The 15,517-nt window shown below is 37.3% G+C and overlaps 1 protein-coding gene across 3 annotated transcripts in view; it reads left to right on the top strand.

The window, feature by feature from the left end:
- The window catches only part of LOC141019552 (interferon-induced very large GTPase 1-like), a 39,098-nt gene extending 24,260 nt beyond the window's left edge, over positions 1-14,838 (top strand). Inside the window, exons 1-5 of one of the 3 annotated variants that reach the window (XM_073494500.1) lie at positions 7,297-7,427; positions 8,014-8,060; positions 8,410-8,524; positions 8,699-8,736; positions 8,849-14,838. In XM_073494500.1, coding sequence (XP_073350601.1) covers positions 7,358-7,427; positions 8,014-8,060; positions 8,410-8,524; positions 8,699-8,736; positions 8,849-13,576 — 4,998 coding nt within the window. In that variant the 5' untranslated portion in view covers positions 7,297-7,357 and the 3' untranslated portion in view covers positions 13,577-14,838. Of the gene's footprint in view, positions 1-7,296; positions 7,428-8,013; positions 8,061-8,409; positions 8,525-8,698; positions 8,737-8,848 lie in introns of those variants that run through there. The other 2 variants (XM_073494503.1, XM_073494502.1) reach the window with 2 other exon arrangements.
- Positions 14,839-15,517: the final 679 nt, after the last annotated feature.

The following is a 15,517-nucleotide window of genomic DNA, read 5'->3' on the forward strand; positions in this document are numbered from 1 at the left end:
ACGTGGTGACTTTAACACATTAATACTTTGGTACCAAGACTAATGTTCCGTGGAAAAAAGATAAAGTTTGGAAAAACCGAGACGGTAAAAGTTTGAACGCAAGCTACCTAACGCACCAACGGATGTTAACGTCAGAGAAAGAAAGAAGATGACTTCCAATGCTAACGTGAGTGACTCTGAAAAGTCAGTAGAAATGAATACACCATGGGAAGAATGCAAAGAAACTACGCCTGAAGATAATATGGACACACTTTCGGCCCAGTCCTGTGACGCTCAACATGTCAACAAACGGAAGAAACGGGACTCTAACGGTAACGGTGACAGTGCAAATGTCAGCGCTGACATTTTGGCGGCTATCCAAGAGCTCTCAAACAAACATGACGAGACGTTCCGTAAGATTTCAGTGATTGAATTCACGACAGAAACAACGTCTCAACGTAATGAAAAACTCTCTTCTACACTTGAGCAACTTCTGGTGGATATTAATCATCACAAAAACATTTTGAAACAGACAGAGTTAGAAATTGAACAACTGAAATAAGAGAACCGGATTCTGAGGGCAGGAGTTGCTGAAAACTAGCGCTACAGTTTACAGATGGACACTGAAACTACACGGAGTAAGAGAGGAGAGGAACAAAGACACGAGAGCAGTGGTGATTGACATCCTTGGAAAAGTTGCCCCGGGACTTCATGAATATCTACAGGAAGGTGTCGACATTGCGCATCGCCTTGGTCCGAAGAGAAAGGATGGATCCCACCGGTCACTCATCATCCTATTTGTGCTGCGCCGTATCCGTGATGCTGTTTGGAAAAGTGCCAAGGGCTTCAAGTTTCTGCGGAACAACAAGCTGCGTCTCACCGAGGCACTTTCCCCGGAGGATCGAGAGGCCAGAGAGAAACTCTGGCCCATCGTGGAAAAAGCAAGGAAGGAAGGTAAAAAGGCATCCTTCCTAGGTCCTTATGCTCTGATAGAGGGGAAGAAGATTGACCATTTAGACATTGATTAAAGCCTTTTCCTCAGACTAATGAAGAGAAGAATCATACAGTTGGATAAGTTGGCAAGCGTCCTACATACTGCACGTCTCCAGGGTGGTTATAAAAAATAAAAAAAATTTAAAAAATAGACTTACTGGCTATGAACTATTAATTTTCGTGGATGACTGATGGAGAATGCTGTTTCCAAACATTTCACGTCTCCAGGGAGGTTATAACTATGCATAGAACTCAAGAACTGTTAACTTTTGGAGGTGACAGATGAAGATTGCTATCTTTCCAAACTGTCTATATTAAGAGGCACAAAACACCAGCAGTTACATTTTTTGAGTTAATCTCACACCTTTATACAATTTTATACAAATATTATTTATTCCAAGAGGTATGGGAGATAAATGGTTCTAAAAAATATAATCAAACTTTTTTCTTTTTTCCTCATATTAATTCACGGTTTACTAATAATTTGCATTGCAGTGTTGCTTAACTGTTATAGAGCAATATTATTTTTGAGCAGCAAAATATATTCATCATATTTAGTTTATATAATTTACAATTAAAAACAGACAGAAGGAAAATGTGTTCTGTTTGAACAGCAATATTCTGGGTTTAACCCAACATGTTTGATAGTTATTGATTAATTCAATTTAAACTAACCTGTTTATGGTACCAACACTATATTTTCCTATAGTCACAACTTTTTTTTTGGCTGTCTATCACTTCCTCGTTTAAGGAATCTAAAACACACCTCAAAGTTCTTGTTATCTATTTGTGAGAGCTACTTCATTATTATTATTATTATTATTATTATTTCTTTTTCTTTTATTCTTGATGGATTTTAAGTTTGATTCACTAACGGTTATGTCATTGAATGTCAGAGGTATACGTGATTTATTGAAAAGAAAAGCCACTTTTGTGTTCTGTAAAAATAGTGAGGCTGATTTAATATTTTTACAAGAAACACATTCAAGTGAGTCAGATGTAAAGTTTTGGAAAGGGCAGTGGGGAAATAAGATTTATTGTAGTCATGGTACTAATCGTTCTGCCGGAGTCTCAATTTTTTTGCACAAATTTAAAGGGGAAATCTTAGAGGTGGTGTCTTCACATGCGTGGTCAGCATGAAGCTCGACCCTCTGGTGACGGTGGCAGAGAGGAGGACACTAGAAAAACTGCTGGATATTATGGACAATACCAGCGACCCTCTGCACACCGTCATCAGCGACCAGAGGAGCCTGTTCAGTGAAAGACTGCTCCTTCCCAAGTGTAGGACCAACAGACTTAAGAACTCCTTTGTCCCTCATGCCATCAGGCTGTACAACTCCTCACTTGGGGGGGGGGGGGAATAGATAGCTGGCAATACTGCAATACTGTGTCACTGTGCAATAACTTATTTATCTATTTATCTATTTATTCACATACATACCTGGACACTCTTACTTTAGTGCAATAATTTCTGTACAATAACACATATACAGTCCTCTACATTTATATTTATTTTATTTTATTTTATTTTATTTTATTTTTATTGTATTCTATTGTATTTTGTTTTATTCCTATCTTTATTTTCTATTTTTAGCTAAGAGTTTATTGTGAATTGTATGCTGCTGGAAATTCAATTTCCCTGAGGGAGTCATCCCAACGGGATCAATAAAGTGAAGTCTAAGTCTAAGTCTAAGTCTAAGTCTGATAGTAGATGGATTTTCATAATTTTCAAGCATGATAATTCAAATTTTATAGTATGTAATATTTATGGGCATAATTCTCACTCATCCAACAAGGTACTTTTTAGTCAGATTACCTCAAAAAAAAATTAGCTATTACACAAATATCCTAACTCTTACGTAATTTTAGTTGGCGAATTTAATGAGTGTCCTGATAATGCAATGGATAGATTCCCCCCAACACTGTGTCAATCTCTTTTGAAAAACAATATTATTTCGAAACTTTGCTCAGATCTCTCCCTGACCCAGACATACAGGATTTTACATGGTCTAAGAATAACCTTACATCTAGATCCAGGATTGATTTGTTTTTAATTTCTTCCTCTGCACTTCAGTATGTGAAAGAGGTCTCTCATTCTTTTGCTCCATTGTCAGATCATAAGAAAATCACTCTGAAATTAGGGGGCTCACAGAATACGACTAAATTACGAGGATACTGGAAATTTAATAATACTCTACTTAAAGACAATTCCTTTAATGATAGTATAAAAAAATCTAGCCAGTGAAATTTTTAATGAAATTGCGGACAATGAATATACACAGAAATGGGAGTACTTCAAGTTTATGATGAGAAGTATTGCTGTAAAGAGAGGTAAAGAGTTAAAAGCTCTAAAAAATAAAACAGAAGCTGAATTACTGAGCAGAATTGGTTTCCTCGTATCTAAACCCAACTTATCTTCTGAAGAGGAGCTAGAAGTAAAGGAGATACAATTAAAAATAGATCAGATTTATATTAAGTTAGCCAAAGGTGCATTTGTGAGATCTAGAGCCAAGTGGCTGGAAGAGGGGGAAACAAACTCCAGCTTTTTTTTTTTGCTTTGGAGAAAAGAAATGGTCAAAGAAAGTCACTAAGTATGCTTAATATTAATGGTAGTAAATGTACTGATCAAAAATTAATATCAAATTCTGTTTTTTCCTTTTATAGCAACTTGTACAAATCAGAATTCAACAACCCCTCTTGTGAAATGTTTATTGGTAAGATTAAAAAACACATAGCCACAATTGACGAGGACTTGAAAAAAACTTGTGATTCTAACCTGACCAGAGAGGAAATCAAAACTGCACTTTTCTCAATGAAAAAGGGTAAATCCCCAGGTATAGATGGGCTTTCAGTTGAATTTTATATTCATTTTTGGGATATCATTCAGGAATCCTTATTTTGTATGTATTGTGAATGTGTTGGTCAGGGTGAGATGATTACAACTATGAAACAAGGCGTTATATCGCTAATTCCGAAACCAGATAAAGACAACCTATTGATAGAAAACTGGCGACCTATCACTCTCCTTACTATTGATTACAAGATTCTGGCATCAGTTTATGCAACTATATTAAAAATGGGTCTACCTCATATTGTTGCTGAAACACAATCAGGTTTCATTAAAGATAGACACATAAGTAATAACATTAGACTTATTTTGGATTTATTAGACTATGCAGATTCGGTATCCTCAGAAGCATTCATTCTCTTTTTAGACTTTAATAAAGCTTTTGACACAATTGAACATAAGTTTCTTACAGAGGCTTTGGAAATCAATTTATAGATACTATTGAAATGTTTTATAAAGGAATTAATAGCTCAGTGATTATTAACCACAACACCTCTAATAGATTTGATATAAATCGTGGTGTTAGGCAAGGATGCCCGATTTCACCTTTTTTATTTATTTTAGTTGTTGAATTATTGTCATTAAATATAGTACATGATACAGATTTCAAAGGCATCTCTATATTCAATAGAGAAATTAAAATTTCTCAACTGGCGGATGATACAACCCTTTTCCTGAAAGACAAAGAACAGTTGGTCAAAGCTATTGATCTAGTTAAACAGTTTTCATTAGCATCAGTCCTGAAACTTAATGTATCCAAATGTGAACTATTGCCCATACACAACTGTGACGATACTTTCATAGATAATATCCCAGTAAAAACCTCGGTCAAGTATTTGGGCATTCATATAACAAAAAATTTAAAAGCAAGGCAACACCTGAACTTTTCTGGAAGAATTAAAAAAACTAGAGATATCTTTAACCTTTGGCTTCAGAGAGACTTGACATTATACGGCAGGGTCCTTTTGTCAAAAGCTGAAGGCATCTCTGATTTTGTTTATCCATCTCTTTCTCTGTTTGTGAATGATGCCACTGCTAATGAAATTAACAACCTTTTTCTGGACTTTGTCTGGAGAAATAAAACACACAAGCTTAAAAATGCAGTTCTATCTAACAGCAGAGCGGAAGGTGGCCTTGAAGTGCTTAATTTCATTGATATTATAAATACTTTTAAAATTAATTGGTTAAAAAGATGTTTGACACATCAAAATTCATTGTGGTTCTTCATCCCCAATTATGTTTTTGAAAAAATTGGTGGGCTTGCTTTCGTTTTAACCTGCAACTACTCACCTGACAAGCTTCCGGTCACGCTGTCCAAATTTCATCAGCAATCACTTCTTTCTGGGAAACTATGCTTCAATCACAATTTTTCTCCTCACAAAACTTTGTTATGGAATACCGAGTGTATAACTATTAGGAATAAGTCTCTTTTTTATTCCAAATGGTTTGAGAGAAGTATAAATAATATTTTGTTTGTTTTGGATGAACATGGTCTTGTCCTCTCCTATGAGAGTTTTTTATCGCGTCATAATTTTCCTATACCTTTCAAAGAATACAACTCTGTGATAAGAGCAATCCCCTCTGGCTTACTTAGTTTAATGAAAAGTCACTTATCTTTCTGTGAAGAAATTAGACCAGAGGGCAAATCTGTTTTACTTATGAATGGTATCAACATACAAGACAAGAAATGTAACAATAAACATATAAGAAAAATTGTTCAAGATAAAAAGAGGTTTTCTCCACGAGGAACATTTTATTGGCGCTCTCATTTAGAGGACATAGACTGGGAAAAAGCATGGCTTTTAACTCACAAACACTGTATTCATAACAAAGTAAAAGAAACTCATTTCAAAATTCTTCACAAAATATATCCTGTTAACTCCTTCATTTCAAAATTCATGGATGTGGACAGCTCTTGTGTTTTTTGTGGGCATACTGATGAAACTTTAAACCATCTGTTTTTTGAATGTAATGTCACAATGCAATTTTGGTCGGACTTGTGTTCTTATATCTTCCCCTATGTCAACATGTCATACTGCTTTTCCCTAAAGATGTTATATGTTATTATGAAAATAAGAAGAACACGTGTCTTCAGTATTAAGTTATTTTTTTCATTTTATTTGGTAAATATTTTATTCAGAAGCAAAAATGTTCAGCCTCCAAACCAACCTTTCCTCATTTTTTAATTGAATTCAATTCACTTTATAAATCCCTAGCCTTTTAGACAACTATGAAAAGATATTTGATGTACTCGCTGGCATTTAATGAAATTTATGATAACAGAGATTAGTACATACATATATGTGTTGACATGACAATATATTTATTTATTTATTATTGTTTAATTTTTATTTTATATGAGATCCTTGCTGTATTTATTTATTCTATTCATTGACTTTTTGAATGTGAAACAGCTCTCATGTGTGTATGTGTTAGTGTTTGACACTTTGTATAAATTGAATACTTAAATAAAGAGGGGGAAAAAAAGCATCTGGTGGCCTTACATTGACCCATGGGTATCAGCCAGGCACAGCCTGAACAAAGTACATGGAGCCACTGCCCTGTGGGCCCACCACCTTCAGGGACAGAGAAATACAGAAACTGTGGGGGTGCCAAATCACACAAAATGCCAATTTCTACATAATGTTGCTTTAATATTATAACACCTCATCTCTATCTGGTATAGAGGAGATATATGAACAGTGAAATTTTGGAATACACACATAATTTTTGCAAATAATTCTTCTTCAGCTTGAATAGTTCACTGACAAAAACATTTCTTTATGTTCAATCCTACAATCTGCTTGTTTTTACATTACCCTGCAGGAGACAAGCTGGAAGAGAGAGCAGCTACAACAGAGGTGAAGGTGAGATGTTTTCAACCTCAGTAGTCATTGTCATAGAATTTATTTTTTAAACAATACTTATTTGTTCTATTTTACCTCATTACCTATTGCACATTACACACATTATTTCAATCACAACTGTAGACTAAACTGAAGATAGTGACTCTGTTCAGTTTTAGTCTAAATGAGGACAGATTGTGACTCGCTGAACCTCCTGGTGCAGTTGGAAACACTTTCCCAGAAGAACCTGCTTGTATTTAGTTTGTGCATATCATATTTCCTTGCTTTTATTCTTTTGTTAAAATCTCAATGGTTCAATCAGGGGGAGCTCAAAGTCATATATAATGATCTGTTTTCTTAGCGTCATCCAGCTAATGGTGCTAAACACTCAGACAAGAACAATGACAGCACCAGAGAGGGAGGAGATTCTGAAAACAAGTCTGTGATCCCATCTGTAACCTGTGATAGAGGTGAGATTTTAATGATTTTGGGGGTTGTATATTAATATACATGTTAAAAGTAACATTATTTTTCATTTACAATCTATTCAGCTCAAGCTTCATACAAGTTTGAAGAAATACAGGAACTAATCTAATCTCTGATATTTGTTGTCTTTGACCCTTCAACAGAAGAGGCTGATGAAGGTAAAGAGATCAACAGTGAAAGCAGCAGTAACACAAGTGAGAGGTCCATGGAGGAGAGTGCAGCAGTGAAGGACACAAGTCAAACATCTCAGACAGTTTCAACAGCTAACAAACAAAGTAAGAATTACTTCATTTCTTTTCGTTGTTGTCTTGCATTTCTCCAAACTTTTTTATAATTTAAACAACATGATGTTGTTTTACCTTATAATAACAGCTTCAACATCATGTTGATGGTACAGTGTCTTGTAATAAGGTGAATGGTGTCTCTGTCTCAGCCACTCTGCCCCCATCACTTGTTTCTGCACTATGTAACTTCAGTGAGAGGGTAGGATCACAGTGTTGCATACATGTTTATTTCAACATACAAGTTTCTAACACACAACATTGTTATGACGTAAAGAGTTTTGTTTGTAGTTGTCACCTACATTACATCTGACAGATTGTTACAGACCTGGGATTTGTGTTAACGATAGTGGTACACTCAGAAACTGTGGGGGCGCCAAATCACACAAAATGTCAATTTCTACATAATGTTGCTTTAATATTAAAACACATGATCTCTATTTGGTATAGAGGAGATGAATCTTGTTAAACTATGAACTTTTTGAACACACAACATTTTTGCAAATCAATCCTCTTCAGCTGGAATAGTTCACTGACAACTTCAATCCTGCGATCTGCTTGTTGTTACATTATCCTGCAGGAGAGGAGCTGGAGGAGGAGGAGAGTGCAGCTAAAACCAACGTAAAGGTGAGATCTTTTCAACCTCAGTACACACAGCAGTATTTATGTTTAATGCCACCGATTTTTCTAAAGTTACACCTTCAACTGATGATTGGAGCTGTTTACGTTTTTAGTTAAGACTTGAACAGTTTGACTCCATGGATCTCCTGGTTAGACACATGGATGATTTGAAAACACTTTCCCAGAAGAACTTGGTTTCTTCTCACTAAATGACAAACCTGATTGTATTTAGTTTGTGCATATGGTATTTCCTTGATTTTTATATTTTGTAGTACCACTGTGTGTTGCTGATCTTGAATTTAAACAGTTAAAACCTGGTAACAAAAAAATGAAATGAAATAATTTGGTTTCTTAGTGTGACCCAGTGGATAAACCTGCTGATGTTGAACACTGCGAGGAGAATGACAACAACACACCAGTAGCAGGAGAGTCTGAAATCAAGTCTGTACCATCTGCAACCAAAGAGAATGGTAAGATTTTGTTATTATTAACATAATTTAATAGTACAATAACATGAAACTGTCAAAAACATATCTGATTTTGGTCATAAAATTCAAAATGTTATAGGATGAAATGAAAAATGTATTTGTCTGATAGCACATTGCTCTGACCTTCTTATGATGAAGTTAATTATTCTACTGCAGGTACCTCAGATATGAATCTGTATGGAAACAAGGATAAGGTAAGAGACTCCTACTTTTACTGACAAGATCTTTAGGACTATTTACTTTATATCCCATCCTATATCAATATAATTCTTTACAAACAGTACATTTTTAATTACTTATTTACAGAAGTCAGAGAAGATTTCTGAAGAGACCGACATGAAGAAACAATATCCCGCACAAACTGAAACACTGCTCGGCAGACTTGACCTTCAAGACAGACATCAACAGAAGTTTTCACTAGCAGATTTTCTTCAGATAGGTCCACCTGTGGAACAGGATCATGTCACATGTGAGAAAGATCTAGCTCATACTTTTCTTCACAGGCTGATGATGTTAGACTACAGAGCCAGATATATTCCTGTAAGACAAGACAGTCCTGAGGTCAGCCATTCAAAGCCTGTTCCAGAGGTTGACAGTTCTGAGACAGGCGATAGTGATTCAGATGATTTTTTGAGCACCACTGTAGACCCTGATCAATCATCAAAGCAGTCTCATGTGCATCCAATGGACGTTCAGATGGCAGTATTTCACTGCTCAGACACCTTTTTTAAGCAGAACATGATTACAAAGCTGTCACAATGTCAGTACGCTGTACCTTTGCTTGTTCCTGACCCAGTCACAATGGACATTGAATGTCCTCTGTGGACTTTCAGACAAATAAGAAAAACATGGAAGATAACTCAAACCAAAGATAATTTAAACATTGTCACCATGAAGAGTATTCCCATCTGCAAAGCTGAGACACCCATGGTGTCATTTTTCCATCTGGGTCCACTGCCTCAATCTAAATCTCAGCTGATGAACACTTTGATCAATGACCGTCACAACACCTTCTTCCACAGAAACTGTCGAGGTAGCACAAAGTCTCGCCATTTGATGGATGGAGTGGCAGAGATTGCCTGGTACTGCCCAGCTGGAAAACCCAATGATGCCTTCAATAACTGCATTGCCTTCTGTAATCTCCATGGTGATGCTCTGTTGAATGAAAAACAGCGTGACATACTGACTGAAAAATCTTCAGTCAATGTTGTTCTTGTACCAACTCTGGAAAAAGGTGACAAAAGTACTGCAGTTATCTCAGGTCTTTTCAAGTCTCCAAAGCCTCTCATTTGTCTCATTGTTGATGGAAATTTCGATACTGTTGAGAAAAAGGGAAAATACAAAATGGGTTTGAAGGACAGAAGTCAGTCAGATGTTTCTGAAGAACTGAAAGGGATCATTAGAAACATTTTGTCTGAACCACATGCATCCTTCCAGCTTGAAACCATGGCTGAGGTCTCTGGAATCAGAGTGGATGAAGATGACCATCTCTGCCAAAAAGGGAAATCTGCTGCTGAGGGAATAGTGAAGTTGCTTCAGGGGATGGATGGTTTAAAGATTAAAGATACATTTCTCCAATGCCAAGGCCAACTGTGGAGCAAGTGGTGCAGAACAAACAAAGAACTGTATCACCTCACAGGACACATTGAGAATGAGAAATCTGAAAAGGAACAACAACTGGAGCGAATACGAGAAGATCAATGCAAAGCTTCCTGTAGTGAGCTGATGAAGTTGTTCATTGAAAGCCTCTCATCTTTGCAATCGACAGACAGAGAGTATTTTCTGAAATGGACTCAGATCTTAATGGATGCCCTCTGCACAGACGATCTCTCTTCAATTCTCCAAAGCTATGATAAAAAATGGTCTGACGTCTTGGCTTTGAAGAAGAAGCATGACAAATCTGATCAGCTAAAAATGAAGCGAAATGAGCTTGAACAAATATCAACCAAACTACAGTCAGCAACTTTTGGCTTGGAGCACATGTTTAGAGAAATGGGCCAGATCTATGAAGCCCATAAATCTCTGGAGAAACAACCAACGAGTGGACAGACTGGCTGGTCTAAATACCCTGAGCTGGCTGCAGAGCTGATGATATCAGGACACCCAATGGAGCTGATGGATGGTGATGCAGGTCATGTGCCTTTAACATGGATCTCTAGTCTTTTAGATGAAGTCATCAAGAAACTGGGCAACAAGAGGGTTTTTGTTTTGTCAGTTTTAGGCGTACAGAGCAGTGGAAAATCAACTATGCTGAATGCCATGTTTGGGCTACAGTTTGCAGTGAGTGCTGGCAGGTGCACCAAGGGTGCCTTCATGCAGCTGGTCAGAGTGTCAGAGATCAAGAAAGACTTTCAGTTTGACTACGTTCTGGTGGTGGACACTGAAGGACTGCGTGCTCTTGAGTTGGAAGGTAACGTCACTCTTCACCACGACAATGAACTGGCAACATTTGTTGTTGGTCTGGGAAACATGACATTGATCAACATCTTTGGAGAGAATCCAGCTGACATGCAAGATGTTCTGCAGATTGTTGTTCAGGCTGTCATGAGGATGAAACAAGTTAAACTTTCTCCAAGTTGTGTGTTTGTTCATCAGAATGTCACAGATATTGCAGCTGCAGAGATGAACATGGATGGAAAGAGACGCCTGCAAGACAAACTGGACCAGATGGCCCAACTTGCTGCAAAGGAGGAGGGTTGTGATGCTGAGTGCTTCAGTGACGTCATTGCATTTGATGTTCAAAAAGATGTGAAGTACTTTGCCCAACTGTGGGAGGGAAGTCCACCGATGGCTCCTCCAAATCCAGGTTACAGTGAGAGCATCCAAGAGCTGAAGACCTTCATCCTCTCTAAAGCTTCAGAGTCTGAAGGGATTACTCTGGAACAGTTCAAAAGCAAAATTCATGACCTGTGGAATGCCCTGCTGAACGAAAACTTTGTGTTCAGTTTCAAAAACACACATGAAATCGCAGTGTACAGAAATCTTGAGGTCCAGTATGGGAACTGGACCTGGACCCTGAGGAGGACCATGTTGACCATTGAAAACGAGCTTTACAACAGAATAGAAAATAGAAACCTGGACAGGATTGAGCTCAGTCATCTTTCTAAAGAAATGAGCAAAACTTATGAAGAAATCCAAAATGCAATGACAACATACTTTGATAATGACAGCGATAAAGAAATGTTGGTTCAGTGGCGAGGCACATTTAAAAGCAAAATCAAGGAGTTTCATGATGAACAAGTGAGAGGAGTCCAAAGAAAACTGGATGAAGTTATCCAGCAGAAGAAGGCCTGTAAAAAGCTTGATGATAAGAAGACAGAGTTTGAGGACAAACTGCTACAAAAGAGTAAAGAGCTCGCTCATCAGTTAAAAGACAAGGTAAATGATGAAGAGGAACTTAGAAAGCAGTTCAACTCAGTTTGGAGAGGCTGGGTTACTGAGTTAACTGCTGGAACAAAACCTATTAAGGACATCAAATATGAAGCAGATCAGTCAGAAATCCTTCATGAGCTTGGTTTTGAATGGGCTCTCATAGATGAATCCAGAAGCAGTGGCAACTACAAAAAAATATCTGGGGTTGGAGATTACAGTCATTATGTAGCTAGCCGTAAATTGTGGGACCAATTCACGTCTTTCCTTAAAGGGTCTCCTCAGTATGAAGAACAGCAACGGATCAGATCCGTCATTAATGATATTGAACAACAGTCCCTTGATGCAATCAAAAGCAAACCTGTAGCAACAAAAGGCTACAGTCCAGCTTACTTGGCAGAAGTGGCCAACAAAGTAAAAGAAAAGGTGACAGAATTTGAATCAACAAGGAAATATACTCTGAAGAAGGAGTTTACAGTTGATCTTGTGCTGTATGTATTTGACAGAGCAGAGAGTTGGCTGACAGAGTCCCACAAGAAATTCAAAATGAACAATGATGCGCTTGTTTATTTAGAAAGCAAGAAAGAGCGATATTACAACATTTTCAAAAGCGTCTGCAAAGGAAGCTCATCTGCTGTTGTGCTTGGAGAACTGATCTGTGAAAAACTGAAGAGTTCCACTGTTGAGGCCGTCTGTAACAAGACTGCTAGTGGCATCGCTGATGAGATGAGGTGCAACGTCCCAGCATTCAGTGGGAACAGGTTGGACTTAGAGAAACATGCGTTGAAGTCACTGGCAGAGAAAGAGAAATTTGATGGTTTTATCACCTACATCAGAACCCCAAGGAAGCAAGTCGAGACCTTTATAAAAGAGGAAGTAGAGAAATACATCTTCACAGAAGAAAGAGATAAAGCACAGAATATACTCAAGAAAAATGTTGAAGACATCAAATCATCTGTGAGTCAGGCTTTATTTGAGGCAACGGTGAAAATCAAAACAGAGAAAGGGGACATCGACAAGTGGGTGAAGGAATTTTCCAGTTTGCTGCACAGTAAACTAATATTCACCATTTCTGCTCAAAACTTCAGAGACATAAATGAATTTGACTTTCTTAAAGAAGAAATCGAGAAAGGCCTTGAATGCATCATGGAGAAGATGAGCAGCCTCTCACTGGATAAGATGAAGGAATTCAAGGACCAGCCTGATCAAATCCTCATCGATCAGCTGTGTAACTGCTGCTGGGTGAAGTGTCCATTCTGTGCAGCTGTTTGTACCAACACACTGGCCGATCACAGTCCTGGTGACCACAGCGTGCCTTTTCATCGATCTGCTGCAGTCAATGGAGTTCACTACAGAAACACAGATGATCTGGATGTCAATTTCTGCACAACAAATGTTGCAAGTGATTGGAAATTTTACCATTCAGGTACAGACAAGTCCATTCCCTTTAAAGAGTACCGGACTGCTGGCCCAAGGTTTGCTGACTGGAGAATTACCCCTGATGAGTCAAAGGTGAAATTTTGGACATGGTTTGTGTGTTGCTTCAAGAAGGATCTGGAGAAACACTATAAATTAAAATTCGAGGGCCTTGGTGAAATTCCCAAAGAGTGGATAAAACACACTAAAGAAGATGCCATTAAAAGTCTGGATGAAATGTTCAAGTAGTGAGTGAGCCAATAAAACTACAACCCTGCTGAAAATCTCTTGTTATTCATGAATCACAGAATAACAAAATTGATTTTTATCACTGACAGGTGAATTTGTCTGTGAGTGAGAAATGGATTCAGACAACAAAAGTCTGTTTGCTTGATTGAGGTGAAGGAAACAAGGAAAAGAACAATAGTTATAATTCACATGTACAAAGTCAGTTACATGTACGTATGTAGGATTCATGGCAACATTTTCTATGTAATCATGACTTAAAAGGAAATTAAGACAAGAATTCTTACATTGTGTCACTGTTTGATTGAAACTGAATCCTATTACATCATTGTTTTACAGGATGCACAATATTATGTACTTCTACTATATCAGCATGTAATCAAAGAGTATTTCAAGTTTTTTATTTCATATTTCTACTTTTTAATGTTTTTAGCAGATAAATGTCTAAATCTTTATTTTGATGTAGTTTTTGTTTAATCATTTGTTGTTTTTTACTATATGTTTGAAGCTTTGTGTTGAATTTTTTTCAAGGAGCGAAGAAATGTGCCAGAAGTTGAAACACGATGTTTGAGTTTTATGAACATACTTTTAATTATTTTAGTTTGAACGATGGAATGATGACACATTTTTTATTTCTCTTTTCATTTTATTTTATCATGTTAAACTCTCTTGAAAGATTTGACAACATGCACATGTCATCACCTTTGTATGTTGCTTTTTAAGTTGTATATTTACATTTTCATAGAAAGAATTTATGAAGGTGACATGTGAAATCACAATATATCAAATTTTAAGTTCTGAGGTTTTATTAACATGGAAAGAGTTGTCAGATATATATTGTCAGATAAAATATGTAATTCTTATACAATGAGGAATGGTTTAATGCGTTCAGTTTCTAAAAATCACACCTGAAAATCATGTCAAACAAATATTGCCTTTAGTATTTTTATGCTGTAACGATGAACTTCTTTGAATGTTCATGTTAAAGAACATACCATCTTCATGATAGTGGATGCTTTATGTTCTAACGTATATGAAGTGTAATCTCATTTTACCTAATCTTAATATGTCCACATTAACGTTTTTTCTTTTTGTCTGGTCAGATTTTTGCTCCATCAAAAGCAAACTACTCTAATATCCTGAATTAATGTAGACAGTGTTGTCTTTGTGAGAAGAATCATTGTGAGATGCTTTTATCATTCAATAAACTGACCTTTCAGTGATAATGTATGAAAACAAACTGAGTTTAACTTGTATGTTATTAGTGTGCGTTATAGGTGATGGAAATAAATACTTTCTGTAAAAGACCAGGTTTCTTTCTGATTAATGGTTTTGAACTGACAAATGTGTACGTGGTATTAAACTTCGCTATGCCATGGCCACCCCACACTAGCTTTGTGTCCCATCTGGGCCACCCCAGTAAAAATGTCCTGGATACGACACTGCCGGGGCCACCCTGAAAACTCATTCAGGGGCCACCCTGAAAACTCATTCAGGGGTGGCCCCTGAAAACTCATTCAGGGGCCACCCTGAAAACTCATTCAGGGGTGGCCCCTGTGGCCACCCCAGATCTGATAGGTAGCTGGTCAAGTTCGTCAACACAAGAAACAAGAGAAATGCTGTCAATCAATGATGACAGCTGATCAGCTGATTTAGGGCCAGTTTTACATTTTTAACTAACACAGTAATGGTCGTACTGAGGCTGTGAGAGCTGATTTCTGCTCAGCGGACGTTTGGCCATGCAGGTCTGATAGGTGAGCCGTGAGAGATGAGCCCGGCACCTGCTGCTGCTGCTGGTCCGGTCGGTAATGAAACAGGAGGACGTCACAGTGACAACGTCAACTGCTGGATAAAAACGCTGAAATCTGTCGACTGAGAGGTATGGTAATTTAATGTTTAGTTATGTCGTAGTTCCCTCTGAATGTGTAGGAAAACTTTATCTAG

Source organism: Pagrus major, chromosome 23, assembly GCF_040436345.1.
Source record: "Pagrus major chromosome 23, Pma_NU_1.0".
Lineage (NCBI taxonomy): Eukaryota > Metazoa > Chordata > Actinopteri > Spariformes > Sparidae > Pagrus > Pagrus major.